Source organism: Leopardus geoffroyi, chromosome X (assembly GCF_018350155.1).
Source record: "Leopardus geoffroyi isolate Oge1 chromosome X, O.geoffroyi_Oge1_pat1.0, whole genome shotgun sequence".
Taxonomy (NCBI): domain Eukaryota; kingdom Metazoa; phylum Chordata; class Mammalia; order Carnivora; family Felidae; genus Leopardus; species Leopardus geoffroyi.
Window position 1 is genome coordinate 43,967,162 of NC_059343.1, and position 22,109 is coordinate 43,989,270.

The window sequence follows — 22,109 nt, forward strand, 5'->3', positions numbered from 1 at the left end:
CCCACCTACTGCCCAGGATTAGCACATTTTATTAAAAAAATTTTTTTTACATTTATTTATTTTTAAGAAACAGAGTGAGACAAAGCGTGAGCAGGGGAGGGGCAGAGAGAGAAGGAGACACAGAATCTGAAGCAGGCTCCAGGCTTTGAGCAAGAGGTCAGCACAGAGCCTGATGCGGGGCTTGAACCCACAAACCATGAGATCATGACCTGAGCCAAAGTTGGACGCTCAACCGACTGAGCCACCCAGGCACCCCGGATTAGCACATTTTAATACCATGCCATCTATACTTTATGATTTTTTAAAGAAATGCTAATAGCCTTTGTTTCACTCCCCACTTCTATTCCCCTGCTGCCTCTCCAGATGCAAGCTATATCATGAATATGACATGTTTTCTGTCCAAGCTTTTATATTAGCACCAAAAAATATCAAGCAGGAAATTTACAAATGCTTGCTACTTGGGGTTTAAAATAGATCCTCCTAATGCAATTCTCCTCAGAATTCTCAACAGGAATTTTTAACAACAGCATTTTTTATTAACCTGCAAAATAAAGTAAGATATAATATTAAAAAGTATTTTGCTACAGAAGAATTGAGGGTAAGGGATTAAGTATGTTATAAAGCAATTATAATTAAAACAGTGTGTTACTGATTAATATAACAGAATGAAAACTCTAGAAACATATCAAGCTATCTATAAAAACATCATCTATAATTCACCTTCCATAACAAGGAGATAAAAAATGATATTAAAAAATGTTTTGAGATAACTGCAGAGCAGTGACATTTAGAGCTGTACCTTCTATTATATACCAAAATAAATTGCAGCTTCAAGAGTTAAGAGTGTGTGTGTATGTGTGTGTGTGTGTGTGTGTGTGTGTGTGTGTGTGTATTTTAATAGATATATGTGTATACATGTATGTATAGTATATGTTTATAAGAAAAAAACACTATGAGAAAATTAAAAAGACTATCACTTGTGAGGCAAAATGAGATTCTTATAAGCAATAGAAAAAATATTTAAAGAAAGAAGTACAGGTTTATTTAAATATATACAAAAATATGCATAAAAAGGCAAACTTCTGTCTAATAAAGAGTGACCAAAGTCAAAGGACATCTCTTTAGGCTCAGAGTATAAAGAGTTAAGCCCTCTATACCAGAAGATCTGGGCTTCCTGCTGTAGCCTGTGAGCAATCAGCATCATGCTAAGTAAGTACTGCTTAGTGACAGGAAATTCCAGCAGTTTAATTAAAGCATCAGACAGAATACCCATTCAATAGTCATGTTGAAAACCGAGAATATTTCTTTAAGAAATAATAATATACATAATGATAGCCAAGCTCAGATAGAATGAAGAACAAAATCTCTTTCACTTAGCTCATCTCCAGTCCCCATCCTGGCTAGCTCATCACTCACATGGATCAGAAATTCACATCCATAATCTCATTTGGGCCTTTGGCCACCTATAGTTCCTTAGGATTATAACAACTCCTTGTGTGCAAACTGTTCCACCTGGCATTTCCTCCACCAGGAAACAAACAAACATGATGGTTACTGTAAAGTAAAAGGATGACAAATGCTATAAGCAGAGGCCTTTCCTGACCACCTTATCTAAAATAGAGATGACTTATCCTTAATTATCCTTTTTCTATTTTGTTCTTTCTCAGTACATACATCCCTACCTAATATTATATCACATATCTAATTTTACTTGTTTATTTTGTGCTCTACTAACTAAAATGTAAGCTCCATGAGAGCAGAGATCTTGTGTGTCTAATTTATTTAGTACCTAGTGCCTGGTACACAGTGGGTATTTAATAAATATTTGCTTAATAAATAAATTAATGAACAGAAATACCATATTATCCAGTAATTCCACTACTGGGTATTTAGCCAAGGAAAATGAAAACACTAGTTTGAAAAGATATACGTACCTCTATACATTCACTGCAGCATTATTTACAATAGCCAAGATATAGAAGCAAGCCAAGTGTCATCAATAGATGAACGGATAAAGAAAACAGATAAATGGATAAAGAAGATGAATGGATAAAAAAGATGGTATGTGTACACACACACACACACACACACACACACACAGAGGAATTGTACACAGCCATAAAAAAGGATGAGATCTTGCCATTTGCAACAAGATGGACCTAGAGGGTATTATGCTAAGTAGACTAAGTCATATAGAGAAAGATAAATATCATATGATTTTCTTCATATGTGGAATCTACAAAACAAAGCAAACAAACAAAAAGCAGGAATGGACCCATAAATATAGAAAACAACCTGATGGTTGCCAGAAGGGTGCAGGTGAGGTGAGCTTGATGGGCAAAACTGGTAAAGGGAAGTGGGAGATACAGGCTTCCAGTTACCTTTGTGAGCATAGCATAATGTATCGACTTCTCAAATCACCATGTTGTACACCTGAAGCTAATGTAACATTGTGTATCTACTATAATTCAATAAAAAAATAAATGAATTCATGCCAAAAATAAAAAAAACAACAGCTATGATATTCATAGCATAAAAAAGTTGAATTAAAGGCAAAAATCAACAAATAAGACAAAGAAAGGTGCTATAAATTAGTGGTTAGAATGCATGATTAAGATCTAACTACTCTGAATCTTTATGTATCAAATAACATAGCATCACAATTCAGAAAGCAAAATCCATAGGAAATGCAAAGGCAGAAAAAAGGAGAAATAAACTATGAGACTGTTTCAGCTGATGACAGACATGACAGTCAAAACAAAGATAATGGGAACATTTCAACTACTCTATTTTCAAGGGTCCATTGAACCTTTTTAAAATTGACTACATATTAAGCCAAAAGGTGAAATAAGTACAAACTACAGCACCTACTCATAACACAACAACACTAGAAATTAGTAACAAAAATGAGAAAATTTTCTATGTATTTCTAGTACATAGAAAATAAAAGGAAAAAAAATATTCTCCCTTCTAGTCAAAGAAGAGCTCTAATCTGAAATTGTAGAATACCTAGAAAATAACAACAAGAAAAATATCAGAAACTAGAGAATATGACCAATTAAAGCAGTAGTCAAAGGAAAATCTGAAGCCTTTGATGCTTACATTAATAAATAAGAATAAATTAAAATCACTGAATTAAGCATTGAGCAAAAGAAGTCAAGAAAAGAGCCACACAAATCAACCCAAACAAAGCAGAAAGAGAACTGATGGCAGAAATTAACATACTTGGAAATAAATGATAGAATTAATAATTAAAGCCAAAAGCTACTTCTTCAAAAGAAAACATAAAACAATAAAAAAGATAAACCACTTGCCAATCTAATTAAAACCCTAAACACACAAAATTAGAAATGGAGAAATAACCACAGTTACAGAGTAAATGAAAAGAGTAGGAGAATAATTTGCTCTACTCTATGAAAAGAAATTTGAACTCTTAGAATGGTTTTCTAGGAAAACAAAAATTACCAAAACCGATTGCCAAAGAATGGGGGTATCTAAACCCACCTGTTAACCATTGGAAAAAATGTTGATAAATTTGACAAAAAAGCACACTCACATGGTCTTGCATTAATTCTATCAACCTTCAAGGAAGAGACAACCTCAATACTATTTATACTTCCTAGACTCTAGAATCTATTGAGGGAGAAGAAAAGAATCCTGTGTAATGTCAATACCCAAACTCAACAACTAGAACATACATAATGAAAAACTGGAAACCATTTTCACCTAAGAATATGAATACAAAATTCTCACCATTTTTTCTATTTAAAAACATAAATATTAGGACATTAGTACATATCAGGAATTTATTTATAAACTACCAACATATATTGAAAGTGCATGCTCAAAAAATTCTTTCTGAAAAGAGTGCATGATCCAGAAAGTTGGAAAACACCAGTCTGGAACAGTTGTTCCTAATCAGCGTGGCTCCTGATCGAAATTACCTGGAGAGGTTGTTTAAAATGCAAATTCACAGCCCCCCCCAAATTTGGATTAAGTACCTCTGTGGTGGCGCATAGGAACCTGCCTTTTTAACAACTGCCCCAAGGGATTCTAATACAAGTGGTTCAGGGACCACACTGTGGAAACAAAGGTCCAGGGTGAAAAGGATGGGAGTGCTGTGGTCTGGGGTGGAGGTTTGGGGGCAGAGTTATTTGTTACAGTTAGGTTGGTTTCCAATCTATACAGCCTGACTTCCATCTCTCACCACACACATTCCCACATCCTTTCCCTGCCTCTCTCCCCCTTCTCCACCTTCATCTCCAATCTAGATCTTATGAAATGCAGGTGGTGGCAGCCACATCTCCATGATAGTACTCAAATTTACCACTCTTTCCTTTTCCCTCGCAAGGGCACAGGAAAGGCAATAGAGCAGAGTGGAAAGAACAGTGTCAGAAAGACTTGGGTCTGAGTTCCAGTAAAAATTTAAAATCTGGCTCCATAACACAAAAGCTGCATGACCTTGAGCACAGTAATTTATCTCAGTTTCAGTAAAATATTTATCTTACAAAGCTGTTGTCAGGATTAACTATATAAAAAGGACCTAGAAATGATGCTGGGCACATGGAAAGATGATTAATAATAACAGAACTATGTTTATTGTTAGAACAAAGTCCCTAACTCAGGGCCACAGCATATCGTTGTTCAAGTTGTGCAGTGTACTACCTTCACTGCTGTGTGTTTCAGCCTTTTTCCTCATTCTCATCAAAGGAATTGGACTGCAAGGTCCCCTGGTTAATGTTTAGCCCTGCTCAATAGCCAAGAAACCAGGAGATCTTGGGTCTCAGCTCAGCCACATGTCTGCTAGCCAGGAGGCCCTCACCAACCAAGGATTTTAACCCGAGGCTCATTCACTCACTGTTCTCATCTACTAAAAATGGACATATAATAAAAGGCAAGTTGAGGCTTAAGAGCAGTGTGAAAATCAAAAGGATTAGATATTCTAAGTTATCTTGTTTGGGCACCAATTGCTTATGTCAGCCTTACAGAATTTACCTATAGGTAGCCAACCCCAGAATCAGTCGGAAGAAACATACAGTGCCCTTCTAGACATTTGGTGTCCCAATTTTTGGCACTGTAACCTTATCTGGAGGCACTGGGCTCTGGCAAGGCAACTTGGAAATTTCTATTCTCTGCATCAATACTGATTTTAAAGGCACTTCCCTCTCCCTACTTACAAGGCCAGCATGAGCTTTGCAGAGTCACTTCTGACAGGGAAGCAGAAGTGGGAATGACTCCACAAAGGAAAAGAACCTTCAATGGGATCAGCTGGGTCAATGAGCATATATTCTGTGCAAGGTGACCAGATCAAAGGGGAGCAAAACCGATATAGCCCCTCCCTTCCAGGCACTACAGATGAAGCAGACTGGTGAACAGAAGGCTGCCATTGAAGTGTGTCAGGCTCAAAGAAGGATACTGGCCCCTAGAGGTCCTATTTTCAGCAGGCTCGAGGTGTCTATATGCACAGATATCTACATCTGTGGCTTTGGGACCAAGTGGAGTGGAGTGAAGGATAAGGAGTTTCATGAAGGGAAAAAGAATTAGAGTTTCTTTCAAGTGTGTCTTAGGCACTGTTTCAGGCACTTTCATGTATGTATTTCTATTAGTCTTCCCATCAACCCATCAAAGTCGGTGCCATTATTGCCAGTTGGCAGATGAGAATCCCGAGGTTTAGAAGGAGTATATCATTTTCCCAGCTAGTAAGAAACAGACTGAAAATTGCCTTATCTGACCCAAGGGACAATCCCATCGAATCAAGGACTCCTAAGGTGAGGCAAAACGTACTTGCACAGCAGTCATTTCCAGGTGTCCATGGAGACATTAGCTCTTTCCATGGCATCATGAAAGCTAAGTGTAAGAAAGGGCTTTGTTGACACCAGCAAGGAGACTACATCTCAAAAACAAAAGCAAGTTGCCTGCCAAGACCTGGGCTGTTCTTCTCTTTTCCTCTTGGCACAGGTTACCTTTTCTTCTGATGAATAGATTTGCTTGTTTTGTTAAAATCTTTCTTTTTTTTTTTTTGAGCCTAATAATGACTGAAAATGAAACCCAGTATTTGCCGAGACTGAAAAATCTCCCCTGCCTCTTCCTCGGGTCTTCTGAAGTTTTCTTGTTTGGAAATTTTACTTTTAAACCCACCACAATAGCTTGGCATTCCGGGATCTCGGCAGCAAGGGCACACAGGTCAGCCCCTCTCCCCTTTCCCTTTCCTCAGCAGCCAAAAGATAAGGTTGCTCCAAGAGAAACAGCCACTCCCAGGTTATTGCTGAAGGAAATATTTGCAAGATCCAGGAAGTGAGACACAAGGAGGCTTGCACAGGGAGGGGAGAAGGGCCAAAGAGTTTGTTGTTGCCACCCTTCTCTGCCTCTGGCATCACAGAACTTAAAGTAAAGAACAGCTCATCTGGCAATGACAAATGCAAGTAGCAAGACTCGTCCTGAACCTTCTACAGCCCCCCAGGAGGCTGTTGTAAAGTGTCCTTTGAAGACATCAGAGAAGTCATTGTATTATTGGGACTGTCCTGGGTAAAGACTAGCTCCCTTTCTCCAATGACCCCAACTTAGAATTTTGAAGAGGTCTTCCCATTACTCCTTTGGATTTTACATAGTGTCATGGACATGGTGGCAAGGGATGATAACAATCGGTCTTGTTTACTGAGAGTCCATTATGCATCGGGCACAGGGCTGGACAGCAGACAGACCTGATTTCATTTAACTCTCAAGACATCTTCTGGCATAGGTTTTCTTTTGTCCATGTTAGAAATGAGGCTCAGAGAAGTTAAACAACTGGGTGAACACAAAGGGAATAGGGGCCAGGAGAAGTAACAGCTGAGGTCTGACTCCGATACCCACGCTTTTGCTAATAAAACATGCCGCCTCGCCAGGGTTCTGATAACCTTCTCAAGAGATTTAATAAAAGGCATTTTAGGAATAAATAAAACACTGTCAAGGGACCTGGATGGTCTGATATCCACGAGAACAATTCCGCTGAGGATCAGGCTGGCCAAGGCAATCAAGGTTCTATTCTCTGATATGCAGAGGTTCTGAAACTTGGGCATGCATCAGAGCCACCTAGAGGGCTTATTCAAACACAGACTGCTGGGTTCTATCCCCAGAATGTCTGATTTAGTAAGTCTGGGGAAGGGTGGAGAATTTTTGTTTCTAACAATTTCCCAGATGATGATGGTACTGCTGGTCTGGGACCACACTTTGAGATCTGCTCTAACCATCATTACCTACCAGGTTCCCAACTCATCAGGTTATCTTAAGAGGTATAAAGCCATTTGGAAAAAAAAAAACTTCTCCAAACTAAATTCATTCAAGTAACTATATATATATATATATATATATATATATATATATATATACCATCCATGTGACAACTGGGCTGAAGATTTACAAAATAAAATAATGGGAATACTGGAGGTCCAAAAAGTTCTGGGAATCCTGATGTTATTCAAGGAAATTTGGTGCCCAACCATGGTTAAGCAATGGATGGGTCAGGGAAAGAGAGGGAGTGTTGTCTATTTGGGTCCTCATGTATACCAGATGTTAATGTACTGAATTTTAAAGAATACAATGGGAAAGTTATAAAGAACATGATTCTATCTTGTTTAAAAGTTTAAAAGGCATTTTTGGGGCACCTGGGTGGCTCAGTCAGTTAAGCATCCAACTTCAGCTCAGATCATGATCTCGCGGTTCGTGAGTTCAAGCCCCACGTCAGGCTCTGTGCTGACAGCTCAGAGCCTGGAGCCTGTTTCAGAATCTATGTCTCCCTCTGTCTCTGCCCTTCCATTGCTCATGCTCTCGTGCTCTCTCTCTGTCTTTCTTTATTTCTCTCTCTCTCAAAAATAAACATTTAAAAAATAAAAAAAGACATTCTTGTTCAATTATTAATGAGAATTATTATTATGGAGTAGTTCTCTGTGATGCATGTATTTAACATTTAAGAGTAATCCTAAAAATTCAGGAAATGTAGTAACTGGTCATTTTGCAAAGGATATGAATTTGACTTCAAGGCATCGCAATACTGGCTTATAGGACAAGTCACCAAAGAAAGGAGAGAGCCTAGTCAACAACTTGGCATTTCAATGTGGCTTGGTGGGTTTCTATTTGCCATTGAGGTACACAGGTGCAGTAACTGTGGCAGAGAGAAAATGTGCTTCTTTTGAATAATGGCACTGAAATGCAAATTATCTGCAAGCTAGTACTGGACACAGAAGTGATGGAAAGTTCTTAAGAAAGTGATGCTTCTCAGCTAGAAAATACAATGTTTATTTGTGGGGTTGGGGAGGTTCTATGTTGGGGTGGTAGTGACAGATTTGGAAATTCGCAAAGGTCTGGTGATGTACACCCTCAGAAACATCAAAGCTCTTACAGATTTAAAAAAGCAGAAGTGTTGGTTGATGGAGAATTCTATCAAACTGAATTCTAGGTAACAGTGAGATCAAATGTGTTTAGTAAGTAATATTGTCTATCTGTCATTAGTATGTGGATCTTTCCAAAGTCTTTGATCTTTAACTTCCCAGGCCTAAATCAAACCAACCAGTTCTCTTCTTGAGATTTTCTTTTTCATTATAAAAATCCAGCAATTTGACATATACCCAAAAAACACCATGCACATTCAATTCCAGCTACTTACACTTTACCAGTTGCCTTTCTGAATTTTCTTTGTGTATGGCTACTATCAGATTCAACATGTGATTTAGAATTTAGCCCTTTTTTGGTTAATATTATTACAAATACTTATTTCTGTGCAAGACCCAATATTTGTACACCTGCCATTGTTAATGGCTATATTCTGTTCCATGATGATAATATATTAGCATGGTAAATGGTTTCCCCGATTATAAATAGCACTACTATGAATATATTTAAACAAATCATTTTTTCCTTTTTAGGTTATTCCCTTGGGGGTCTGCTGGGCCAAAGAGTATGAACAAATAGCTTTATAACTTCTGTCACATATTTCTAGATTGCCCTCCAGAAAAACTGAATCAACTTATACTGCTCCCAGAAACAGTTTCCCCACAGCCTTGTCAAGATAGTGTTTTGTAATTTCTATTGATCATTTCCATTAATTGTTGATAGTTTAATAAGCAAGTTGTGATATGTGGAAGTTGTTTTTGTTTGCATGTCTTTAATTGCTAGTGAGCTTGTACTTTTCCATGCAGTTATTTTACTGCCTTTATTTTCTCATATGTAAAGTCCCTGCCCAGTTTCCTTGCTCTTTTATGAAGCTGAATCTGAAAGCTGACTTTCTATATCTATATCCATTCTTTATATTTTTTGGACAGTCAACTGTTATCAGTGATGCTGGCCCCAGATATTTTTCTCATTCTGTTGTTCAGCTTTCTATTACATTTTGTTGTACAAAGGTCTCCCCCCCCCCCCAACTTTCATATATTTAAAATCATCCATCTTGTCTCTAATGGTATCCTCCATTTAACAGACACAAATTTATCTTCTATCCAAGCTGGAATAAATAGCAATTTCACTGTCTGATTTTTTGAATTTACTATGGAGTAAAGTGTGTACTAGTTATCTAAGTTAATCATTCTTGGGTGCCTGGGTGGCTCAGTCGGTTAAGCATCCGACTTTGGCTCAGGTCATGATCTCATGGTCCATGAGTTTGAGTCCCGCGGTGGGCTCTGTGCTGACAGCTCAGAGCCTGAAGCCTGCTTCAAATTGTGTGTCTCCCTCTCTCTCTGCCCCTCTCCCACTCGTGCTCTGTCTCTGTCTCTCAAAAATAAAATAAACGTTAAAAAAATTAATTATTCTCCATAATGATACCTACAATTCCAACATTAAAGAAAGAATGATTGCTTTCTCCAGTTCAGGGATGTTTCCAGTGCTCTATATTCTTAGAATAGCTTGAATCTATTCCTAGAATCTTAAAAAGAAAACATTTCACTGTTTTCCTGTTTTCAACCCACTATCATATGGTTTTGATAATTGTCACTTTATGACAGGCTTTAAAATCTGATAGGGTAGGTCTACCATCATTTCCTTTTTAAAGAAATGTATTCTTTGGTATTACTGCCTACTTGTTCTTCCAGATAAATTTCACTATGAATTTGGCAAGTTCTATAAAGTCCCACAGTGACTGTAATCAGTAATGCATTACATCTATATATTAACTTAGGGAGTGTTATAATCATTGCTATATTTAGTCTTCCCAAATTGAAGCAGAGTACAGCTATGCATTTATTCAGGTCTTTATTTCTCCCATTAGAGTTTTATAATTTTCCTTGGATAAGTTTTGTGTGTCAAGGATTAAATTAATACCCAGATATTTAAATTCCCTTTGTCACGCTTTTGACAAATCCTTCCATGCCTCAGAAGACTGCATTCTTCTTAGATGCAAAGCCTTCCTGAAAAGTGTACTCTTCCTAATACAATGAGATTCAACTCTGAATTATCCATTTTCTTTCACTCAGCAAATAGGAAATTTGTACTAGATATTCTATACTCTGCTCATGGTGTGGTTTGATACAAGGAAGGAAGAAAGCCCTAGGCTGAGAACTGAAACAACTGGGTAGTAGTTCAGTTTTGTCACGTACTTGCTTTATAATCCCAGAAGCAAAGGGCTTTGGAGTCAGATGCCTGTTTGACCTTGGGAAAGGACTTTAATCTATCTGTAAGTTCCCTTGTCTGTAAAATTGGGTCAATAAATGGTAACTATCTTGTAGGGTCATGATAAATAATGAATAATGAAAGGGAAATGCTTATAGCAGTGCCTGACACATAAGAAACACTTAATAAACGTTAGCTATTATACCTTTTGTTGTCATTGCTAATAATAGTATAATACTACCTTTCCTGAGTCTCAGCTTCCTTCAGTGAAATGGGAAAAAATAAGGCTTAACTGCATAGGGTTGTTGTGAGGATTAACTGTAAATGTGGCCATGGGTATAAAAACACTCTACACACTTTAAAGCTCTGTGCCAAGTGGTAAAATGGAAAGGATCACAGGAAGCAATTGTAGGTACAGAAAACCAAAAGAGATAATCTGGAAAATACTTTCTTTTGGCTTTTAAATACATAGCTTATGTGTATAGCTTTTTCTCCCAGCAGAGCTACTCACCACCGGTTTTCCCTCCTGCTAATATTATAATGCATTTGCATTCTCTGCACACAAACCAAATAACAGTGGAGGGATACAACTAAGAGTGTAACTAACTGGAATTAAAATTCATTGCAGGCTTCCAAACAAAGACAGTGGCTCAAGAATATACATTTGATTTTCCCACCTACACCCATCATTCCAATTGAGACAGAAACGACATAAGAAATGTTAAAAATTTGTGTTGTGGTGGTTGGAGGGGAAGGTGAGCGGAAACTCCATCAAGATTTCTCTTCTTAAATGTCATCTCTGCCCTTGACCTTCTCATCTTCCCTGAGGTCATAAACTGTCATCCATCTTAAGAATCCATACTCTTTTTCCTTCCATTGACCTCTCTCTTCTGGTTTTAAATTTAAACCAGTCTCCCAGATCCTGACCAAACCTTCACTTAAACCAATGGTTCTCATCAGTAGCTGGAATCAGAATCACTTGCAGGGCTGTTAAAACACAGACTGTGGGCCCCATCCGTTTCTGATTCAGTAGGTCTGAGTGGGGCCTTGGAATTTTCATCCCTAACAAATTCAGAGGAGATACTGAGGGTGTTGGTCCTAGGAACACATTCTGAGAACCACCAACTTAAAACTCATTGCTCTAATTACCACCCCATTTATCTCCTTCCTTTCCCTGGCCAACTTTTTCTTTTAGAGCATTTTGAAGTGTTCAAATTCTTCCTTTAAAATGTTTTTCAAATCACACGGTCACCCTAACACATATTCATTGTATTAAAATTAATGAAAGGAAACTGAAACCTTCCTACAGTGCTAGTGGAAATGGGAAATGGTACAGCCACTTTGAAAAACAGGCTGTTCCTTGGAAAGTTAATAGAATTACCATATGGCCCCCAAATTCCACTCTTAAGTATGAGAGAACTGAAAACACGTCCACACAGAAACTTGTACATGAATGGTCATGGCAGCATTATTCACAACAGCTAAAAAGTGAAAATAACACAAAGGTCCACTAAATAGATAAGTGGATACATAAAAAGTGGTATATCCATACAGTGGACTATTATTTGGCAAAGAAAAGGCATGAAATACTGATACAGGCTACAACACAATGAACCATTATAGCACACGAAGTGAAAGAAGCCAGACACAAAAGCCCTCATATTGTATCAATCCATCTACTGGAAGTGTACAGTATAGGCAAATCCACGGGAACAGAAAGTAGATTTGTGGTTGCTTGAGGTTGATGGTGGGAATGGGGAGTGACTATAAATGGGCACAGGGAATCTTTGTAGGGAGATGGATAGGTCTTAAAATTGGATTGTGGTGATGATTGCATAGCATCATAAATTTACCAAAGCTCACTGAATTCTACACTTAAAATAGGTGAATTTATGATGTGTAAAGTTCTATACATTTTTCTTCTATGAATACCCCTCACAGACCATCATGCCATCTACTTGCTATGCCCACTGCTTTACTAAGTTTGCTTTCTTGAAGGTCACTTGCGATTCCCAATTGTCAGAGCCAGTAGCGATTCTCTCTGTATCTTCTGTGATGGTGCACTGGCCAGCCTCTTCTGCCACACCAGCTGCTTGCCCATTCAGTTTCCTTTACTGGTTCTTCTTCCTCATCCTACTCCCTGCCTGGATGATTGACAAACCTCCTGCAAAGAATCCACCTGTCTTCCTCACTAATTTCAAGTTCAACATATCTCAACTCAAGCTTATCTTCTGCACCAAGCTAGCTCCCCTCTCTCACCTGTCCCAGCTACTTCAATAACTTTCTCCAGGTCACCTGGGGCTCAGAGTGTTGTTGTTTTGCCCAGAGTTATTTTTGACTTATTTCCTTTCTTTCCCAAATTCCAGTCACCAGTTCTCTCTACTCTTCCCTCAAAACGTGTCACTTATTTGTAAGCAAATCATTTGAACAGACAATTCACTTGAGAAACAATGCAAATATTAAATAAACACACGAAAACATTTCAAACTAGAATAATCAAAGTAAGCCAATTAAAATTATAATAGGTGCCATTTATGCCCATTGCATTAGAAACATTTTCCACAGATGGCAAGATTTGGGGGAAACTGGTATCCTTATATATTGCTAATGGCAGTGTAAAATGCCTCCTGGGAAAACAATTTGGTGAAATCTATCAAGAACAAGAAGAATGTTCACATTGCTTCAACTAGTAATCACAACTCTAGATAATTATTTTAATGAGATAATTCACAATGAGAAAAAGGTTATAGCTACTCCAAATTTTTCTGCAGCATTACTTTATAATAGCAAGAAATTTGAAACAACCTAATTATCCAACAATTTGGGAATGATTAAGCAAATTACAGCACATTAAGCTGGTGAAATATGCAGCCATTAAAATTTATAACGATTGAGGAGGCCTGTATAGTAACATGAAAAATTGTTTGCCAAGTAATGCTTAGTGGGGAAAAAAAGAAGCCGGACACACAAAAATCACATCTACATAGTTTTTATATAACTATGCCAAAAAAATCTCCATACCTATAGATAAAAGCTGGTAGGGAAATAAAAACAATCAGGGTGTTTGGGTGGTAGGAATAAGGCTACTTTTTCTTCTGTTTTTAATTTTCTGTAATTTTGTTTTCACAATAAACATCTCCGCACCCCCCCCCTCCAATATATCACACATATTTATCTATCTCTTCTGCTTCATTCCTACTGCACCTCCACCTTCCCAATCCAAGGCCCTCCTCTTTCATGCCTGGATCACTTACCCTAATTTTTCTTCCTTCAACCTATCTAGGCTACAAATGCAGCAAGATTGCCTCCGTACCACATTTATCACATCATTTACCTGATTGATAACCTGCAGTATCTTTCGTATTTGTGATACTATATAGTTTTCAAGGCCTACCTATCCTGGTCCAATATTTCACTCTTCACCCCTTTCCTCTACTGTTACTGCTGCTGCTGCTCCCCCGTATTCCTCTTTATTATTACAACTAACATTTACCGAGGGTTTACTGTGCCAGGTTTTGTTCCAAATGCTTTGTACCTATTTTCTAATTTAATCCTGGCAACAATCACCTGAGCTAGGTACTCTTACCCCATTTCACAAATAAAGAAACTGATAGGGCAGAGAGGGGAAGAGCCACCCACTTGCCAAGGTTACACAAGCTAGAGAAAATAAGAATCTGGATTTGAACCCAGGCAGGCTGATTCCAAGGCCAGAACCATTAACCCGTGAAGTTTATTTCTCCAACATACTCTGCTTAGCCCCCTTGGGTTTTTCCTCCTGTAGGTCCCAGCCTTCAGTTTTCTTACCCTCCAGCAAACTTAAATAGAAAACAATTTATCATGTATTGGCTCCTTACCACGTGCCAGATACTTCTTGTTTAAACCATGTATTTGACACTTTTCATCTTACAACAACTCATCAGAGTAAGCAAAAGTTAAGTTTAAATCCTGGTTTGTCCCTTTGATAGCCATGAGACCTTCAGTAAACTACTATAACTTCTCTGAGCCTCATATCTTTCTCTGAGTCAGTGGTTCCCAAAGTGTGATCCCAGGACCAGCTGCATGAGCATCACCTGGACAATCTTGTTAGAAATGCGGATTTTTAGTTTTATTCCATACCCACTGAATCACAGTTTCTGTAAGGGGTTGCGGGGTAAGTGTAGGATCCACCTGTCTGTGTTTTAACAAGCCCTCCAGGTGTTTCTAAAGCACATTCAAGTTTGAAAGCCACTGTTCTAGTTATAATAATACATACCTGACAGGATCTTGGAAAATATAAAACATAACATAATATGTGTAACTTAGCTTGCAGCACATTGTTTTGTAAGTGGTAATTTATGATTATTGCTACTTAACTTTGTGTGGGTTAGTCTTCCTTGCTCAAGCTGTGGGTGGACAGGCATTGTGCTTCCTGATGCTCGCTCTCTAATATTCCCCTGCTTGCCTAGAAAAAGGCAGTGCATACACTAGGTTTTGAATAAAGTCCTCTTACTTCACTGGCTGACTGGGAAGAGAACCATTTTGTAGAAGCACTGTAGTTGAGTCTAGTGTCTCTAAAGGTAGACCACCTGGGTCTAATCAACTCACTACACCTGTGGGATTTTAGGCAAGTGAATTTATCAGTTTCTTCTGCCAGAGAGACTAATAATAACTACCCCTTTAGGTTATGGTGATAGACACAGTTGACCTTTGAACAACGTGGGGGTTAGGGACACCAATCCCCACCCCCCATGCAGTTGGAAATCCATGTATAACTCTCGACTCCCCCAACATAGTCAATGACCTCATATTTTGTATGTCTTAGGTACCGTATGCTATATTCTTATGAGGAAGTAAGCTAGGGAAAAGAAAAATGTCATTAAGCAAATCATAAGTTGGGGGGGGGCACCAGGATGGCTCAGTCAGTTGATTTCAGCCCAGGTCACGATCTCATGGTTTGTGAGATTGAGCCCCGTGTAGGTGTAGGACTCTGTGCTGACAGCGTGGAGCCTGCTTGGGATTCTCTCTCCGTTTCTCTTTGCCCCTCCCTCACTTGCTCTCTCTCAAAATAAATAAACAAACATTTTAAAAAATCATTAAGGAGAGAAAATATATTTAAAGTACTGTATTGTATTCATTGGAAAAAAAAATCCATGTATAAGCAAACCCATGCAGTTCAGACCTGTGTCATTCAAGGGTCAGCTGTAAATATTTGTAAAGTGCTTTGGTGCCTAGAATAGAGCAATATGCTCAAGAAATGCTAGTTAGCATTATTATTTTTGTGTCATTTCACCCATTCAATGGTGGAGGAGGCTCTGTTTCCTCAGTTGGTAAGCCAACGGCAAATACCTCTTGAGGGACTTCTCTGGGTCAGGCGCTATGTTAGGCACAGAGGATAAGTCTCTGTGGTAAGAAGATAAGGCCGAGATGTGGTCTCCTCTCTCAAAGGTCTCAGTCTAATATGGGAAACTCAGCAGATCCACAGCAGGGAATCAGACCATCCAGAGAGTTCCAAAGGCCTCAGACTTCTGAGACAGGATGCTGAGGGATCCTTTTGAAAGGTTTCCTTTGGGATCCTAATCGATGAAGTTGTAAGGGGAAAAGCATAAACTTTGGGGCCGGACAAACCTGGGTCCAAATTCTGGCTTCATCGCTTATTGGTTGTGTGACCTCATCTATAAAATATGTAATGAAATGAACTGTTGTGGGGAATAAATGAGACTATGGGTTAAAAAAGATCCAGTCCAGTGACTGACACTTAGTAGATTATTCAAAAATGTTGGGTTCCTCTCTTTTCTCATGGCCAACCAGAAACCTGATGGGTGTCCCATACTTTGGAGTCAAAAGAAAGCCAAAATTATTCCTGAATGTACCACCAAATCACAGGGGGTCAGAAGACCCGGGATTCTAGTCCACTTCCTTGGTGCTCCCTCTATTGGTGCCCCCACAGAGGCACAACTAAGGGCCTTCTTCCTCCTTCATTTCTAGAGTTTGAGTTAAAGAATCAATATAATTTCAGGGTATCTTGTATAATTTGACCTAGAGAAGAACTGGCTAAAAGAACACATCTAGGAATTTCATGAAAAAGAAGGCTGCCAGGCTGATTGATGGAGAGCAAACTGGAAAAACTAACTGTCCACTCCTTCTAGTCACCTATGGCAAGCGGGCTTATCTCTGGGGAGCATGAGCACTGGGTGCCAAGCTCCTCACATTACAGGAGTAGACTCTCTACTTTTTTTTTCCTTAAGGGTTTTGCCCAAGCAACTCTCTTCCCTTTAGTCCAGGCCATATGTGCTGTTTGCAAAAATGTCCCTACCTTCTTCCAGGAATTTTAATCTATCGTTAGCATGATCTGCCCCTGGATATGCCTTAAGTTCTTCACAAGCCCTGTAAAAAGAAAGGTGGCAGAGGCCAAAAAACAGGTGGCTCCAACAAAGGAGGCAAAGGCACAGTGGTAGCTGGACAGTCTTATCTCGTCTCTGTCCTTTCCAATTAATTGTCCAGTGGCTGCTGTGGATGTGAGCATACTTTATGCCGTCTCACCTATATTTCAGCATGATCTGCTCCCATATGTCCTTGTGGGTGGGCAAGACTGCCCCAGGCCTCTGAGCTGATGGGCACACTTCCCCACAACATACTGACTACTATGTATTCCAAAACGTCATAGTGATCAGTTTGGTCTGTAGCCCAGCTGCCTGGGGAGCAGGCTAGGTTACATCTGTGGTATGAAGTTCTTGGTATGGACACACCAGGCCAGGTTCCTCAAAGGAAACTGAGCAAACAGAAGATCTTAGCAATTTCTATAGAAGTCTCAGAGACATCAATGCACCCCACTCCCTGAGTGATCACTTACCTCCCTGACTGGCTGGTCTTCCTGTTTCCTGTTATTGGTTTCCATTTATCCCCAGAAAATTCCTGCAAAGCAAAATTCTGATAAATTAGGGAGCTCTGAGCAGCCAGGTATCCAGATGTCTTCAAAAATGTGAAGAGGTCAGAAGCCCGTCCCTGGCCAGAGTCCACTCCCCACACTTGGTTCCTTCTACTTTACCACACAGGCTAGAGAAATATGCACCTGGAGTGCTGCCTTTCTGTCCAGAGGCCTGGTGAACTGCTGGGGGCATGCAGAGACTAAGAGTACTCAGAGACCTGGATCATGTGCTCTAGAAACTCCGTGCTTCCCTCTCTTTCTCCACTCCCCTCCCAAACCATCTTGTAAACCAGTTTAGCACGTTTGCTGTTTGCTCTGGCTCTTGTGAAGGAGGTCTTTTTGTTTATTCTGCCACATGAACCTGCTCATTCCTCTTGCCTCTTCTAACATAGAAAGCATCTTCTTCGAAGCCCTGGCCCTTGAGGGGACTTTCAGGCCTGAAGCCCCTTGCTGCTCTAACCTTTTCCCAAGGTGAGGCACACACAGAGCATGCATGCCAGCACACCTTTGTACTGCAGGGGCCCTTCCTTCTCCTCCCAGATCCACTGGTAGCGGCTGAGGTGGGCTCATCTCTGGGGAACACGAGTGCCAGGTGCCACGGTCCCCACATTACAGAAGCATGCTCTCCACCCTGGCCATTTTTTCCTTAAGGGCTTTGCCCAAGCAAACTGTAGCACAAGCCATATGTGCCATTTGTAAAAATGCTCCTCCCTTCCTATTCTAGATCCAAACCTGATGCAAATTTACCTTTTGACATTCTCCCTGACTTTGCGTGCAGCATTCTCTACCTGGCAATCCAAAGCTTAACTCAACAGGAAAGCACAATTTTTCCTAAACCTCACTGATCTCCCAAATTCCCTCTTCCTCCAATGTTGTCATTAGTCCTATTCAAAGTTGTATTAACCTTTGCCCCAGTAAAAAAAAATTTGCTCCCTTTTGGGGGTAAGATACTTAGTGTCTGTCATTCTGGCTAAGACACTTATTAGCTGTGCTGTCTGAGGGAAGTTATATCACCTCTCTGAACCTCAGCTTCCTATCTAGTAAATAAGGGCTATGCCATCAAGCTTTGCTGGCTTCCCCGGAGTGAGTACAAAATGGGATATGCATAGAGAATGCCTAGCACAATGCTTGGCATGCGAGAGGCTGTAGATGTTAGCAGTCACAAGAAAGATGAGGTTTTATAGCTTTCCCAAGACCAGAGCGGTCCCTGCCTGTACTTGTCATATTAGAGCAGCTCTGACCACTTGTTAGACTTCAAACTCTGCCTCAACACCCTTCTGAGATGTTCCTGCCCTCAAAGACACTATTACTCCTTCAGGCACAGTGGGAGCCAGGATTTCCTGCCCATGCCCTGTGGAAAGTGCTCAGTAAATAGCAGTGGCCAAACCAAAGTCCTGTCCCAATTTGCAACCTCCTTGTCAGCTCCCCAGTATCACCTTACTTTGTTTCCTTGAATCACTTAAGTTAGTGTAAACTGCCTGTACTCTATGGACCAATGAGGCAGTGAGCCCTACAGCTTGTCGCAGACGAGGTTCAATTGTTGCCCCAATCGAAGTTATACTGCTAGAAGGCATCCTGCCATACTGGAGAGGGCATGGGCTTTTCTTTCTCTTTCTTTTTGCATTCCAATTTTCTCTTTATTTGATTGGCCCAGGTTAAACTTAATGAAAATGCTAAATATTAACAAGGTTATGGGGAAGACAAGCACTGTCTTCAGGAGGAGAATTTGACAATATCAACCAAGGCTTTTATTTTTTTTATCTTTCAAATAGTATATTCTATTTTTTTTAATATAATTTACTGTCAAGTTGGCTAACATACAGTGTCTACAGTGTGTTCTTGGTTTGGGGTGTAGATTCTTATGATTCATCGTTTACGTACAACACCCAGTGCTCATCCCAACAATGCCCATCATGCATTTTCCCCTCTCCCCTTTCCCTCCATCAACCCTCAGTTTGGGCCTGGGCTTTTCAATTAGCTTATGGAGAGGCAGTGTAGCACAACTAGGAGCTTGGCCTCTGAAGCTAGATGACATGGATTCAAATACCACACCTGCCCTTCCCTAGTGGTATGACTTCAGGCAAACTACACAGCTTCTCTTTAGCTTATTTCCCCCAGCTATTTAATAGTGAGATCATCATAATAACAGTACCTATTTCCCGATTGCTTCCAGGACTAAATGAGTTGATACATATAAAGTGCCTAGAATAATACTGAGTGCAAAGTGGATACTCAAATGTCAGTTACGGTTATGTTGCTCAAGTTTTGCGTTTGCCACTTGCTAGATGTGTCACCTCTGTGAGCCTCAGCTTCCTTGGCTATAAAATGGGGATTCTAGGGGTGCCTGGATGGTTCAGTCAGTTGAGTGTCCGACTTCAACTCAAGTCGTGATCTTGCAGTTCGTGAGTTCGAGCCCCGCATCGGGCTCTGTGCTGACAGTTCAGAGACTGGAGCCTGCTTTGAATTCTGTGTCTCCCTCTCGCCCTGCCCCTTCCCTGCTTGCACTCTGTCTCTCTCAAAAATAAGTAAACATAAAAAAATAAAAAATAAAAAATAATTTAAAAATGGGGATCCTATTATACCTTAATCTCAAACAATTGTTAAATGAAATAATCTGATAATATGTGAAAAAGTAACTAGCATGAAGTATGAGGAATGTAAGTGCATGCTGATTTTAGTTCTCTTAAAGTACTAAGGAGCTAATTAGCTCCCTAACCTCTTTCAGGGGCCATAAGGAGCAGAATCTCAACCCTACTTCAGACAGCCACTGACCATCACAACCACCTTGGTCATTTGACCTGGGGTGTCCTATCCCATATTGTAAGTTTTCCTATGTCTGGCATGTACATGTGGGTGTTCAGGTGGCAGGGGAAGAAACAGGCATGAAGTGGCTTCACATATCTGAAAGCCTAGTGTATAAGAGACTTGCTGAGCTGGTCTAACTGGCATTGGGAACCCATTGTGTCCCCTTCCTTCAGAGTACAAAAGGAGAGGCATGGTGTGGGCACAGGTACACCTGCATTGCTGCTACCAACTGCTGCAACCTTCACATTTCATCTCCTTCTCTTATGGAGCTACCAGCTCTGGGCCAATACTCCTGCAAGCCATCATGTCCTTTCCCCCAACTTCAGACTACTTCCTCTACTGTCTACTCGCAGGACCTTCTTTCAGCAAACATTTCAAACTAAGCTCAAATCTCCCTTTAGTTTAGGAGACAATAACTCACACTCAAAAGATGATAACTCTCTGGTAGTCACTGTTCTAAGTGCTTTACCCATGTTCCACCATTTAATCCTCTCAACCAACTTATGAAGTAAGTTATTACTTGCATTTTTTTTTTCACATGGGGAAGCTTAGGAATTTGAATGCAGGCAGTCTGGTTCCAGCATCAGTGATTTTTTAATCATTATTTTATATTTCCTCTCCTCTTCGCTTCAACATTTTGTCTTAAGTATTTCCAAGCATCCAGAAAAGTTGAACAAGTTTACAATCATCTATATACCCACCACTTAGATTCTGCAATGATTATGTTACTACATCTGCCTGATTCCATACCTATTCACTCCTCTACCTATCCACCAATCTATCTTACATTCTTGATGCATTTTTAAAGTGACAAAGAGATTTATCCCCATAAATTTGAAAACTTAAAGAAAATAGACAGATTTTTCTTGATGAATTACCAAAGCTCACTCAAGAAGAAAAAGATAATTGAAACGACCTGTATCTATTAAAGAAATGGAATTTGTAGTTTAAAATATTTCCACAAAGAAAACTCCAGGTCCCGATGGCTTCGATGATAAATTCTACTAAACATTTAAGGAAGAAATAATACCAGTAGTATGCAAACTGTTTTTGAAGATGGAAGAGGAGGAACAACCTCCCGGCATATTTGGTAAGGCCAGCACCTTGTCATGAAAACCAGACAAGGACATTATAAGAAAACTACAGACTAAAATCCCTGATCATCATAAACACAAAAATCCCTAACAAAATATTAGCAAATCTAGTCTTGTTCTTATTTCAAATCAATCAATAGAATTCACCGTATCAATAGAGTAAAAGAGAAAACTATAAGATCACTTCAATAGATATAGACAAAGCATTTTAAAGAATCCAGCATCTGCTCCTGACGAAAGCTCTCAGCAAATTAGGAATGAAAAGGAACTTCCTCAAGCCGTCAAAGGGCATCTATGAAAACTTATAGCTAACATCAAACTTAATATGGAGAGATTAGGAACAATGCAACACTAGCCACACTTACTATTTCTACTAAACATTGTGTTGGAGGTCCTAGACAGTACAAGAAGGCCCCCCCTCCCCTAGAAAATGTATACACAATAGAAAGGAAGATAAAAAACAATTTCATTTGCAGATGACATGATTGTCCATATAGAAAATCTTTTTAAAATCTACCACAAAGCTATTAGAACTAGTGAGTTTGGCAAGGTTGCAGGATACAAGACCAGTATACAAAATTAAATTGTATTTCCATATAGTATTAACAATGAATTTTAACTTGACATTACGAAAACAATACCATTTACAATAGCATCAAAAACATGAAATTCTAGGGATAATAGCTAAATATTTGCAACATTTGTATGCTGAAAACTATAAGTTGTATACA

At 39.5% G+C, this 22,109-nt stretch overlaps 1 protein-coding gene across 2 annotated transcripts in view; it reads right to left on the reverse strand.

The window, feature by feature from the left end:
• SHROOM4 (shroom family member 4) overlaps nucleotides 1-22,109 on the reverse strand; it is a 259,611-nt gene that overhangs the window by 18,184 nt on the left and 219,318 nt on the right. For both annotated transcript variants that reach the window (XM_045472903.1, XM_045472904.1), the window contains one exon: nucleotides 17,405-17,466. In XM_045472903.1, the coding sequence (XP_045328859.1) occupies nucleotides 17,405-17,466 (62 nt within the window). The remainder of the gene's footprint in view (nucleotides 1-17,404; nucleotides 17,467-22,109) is intronic.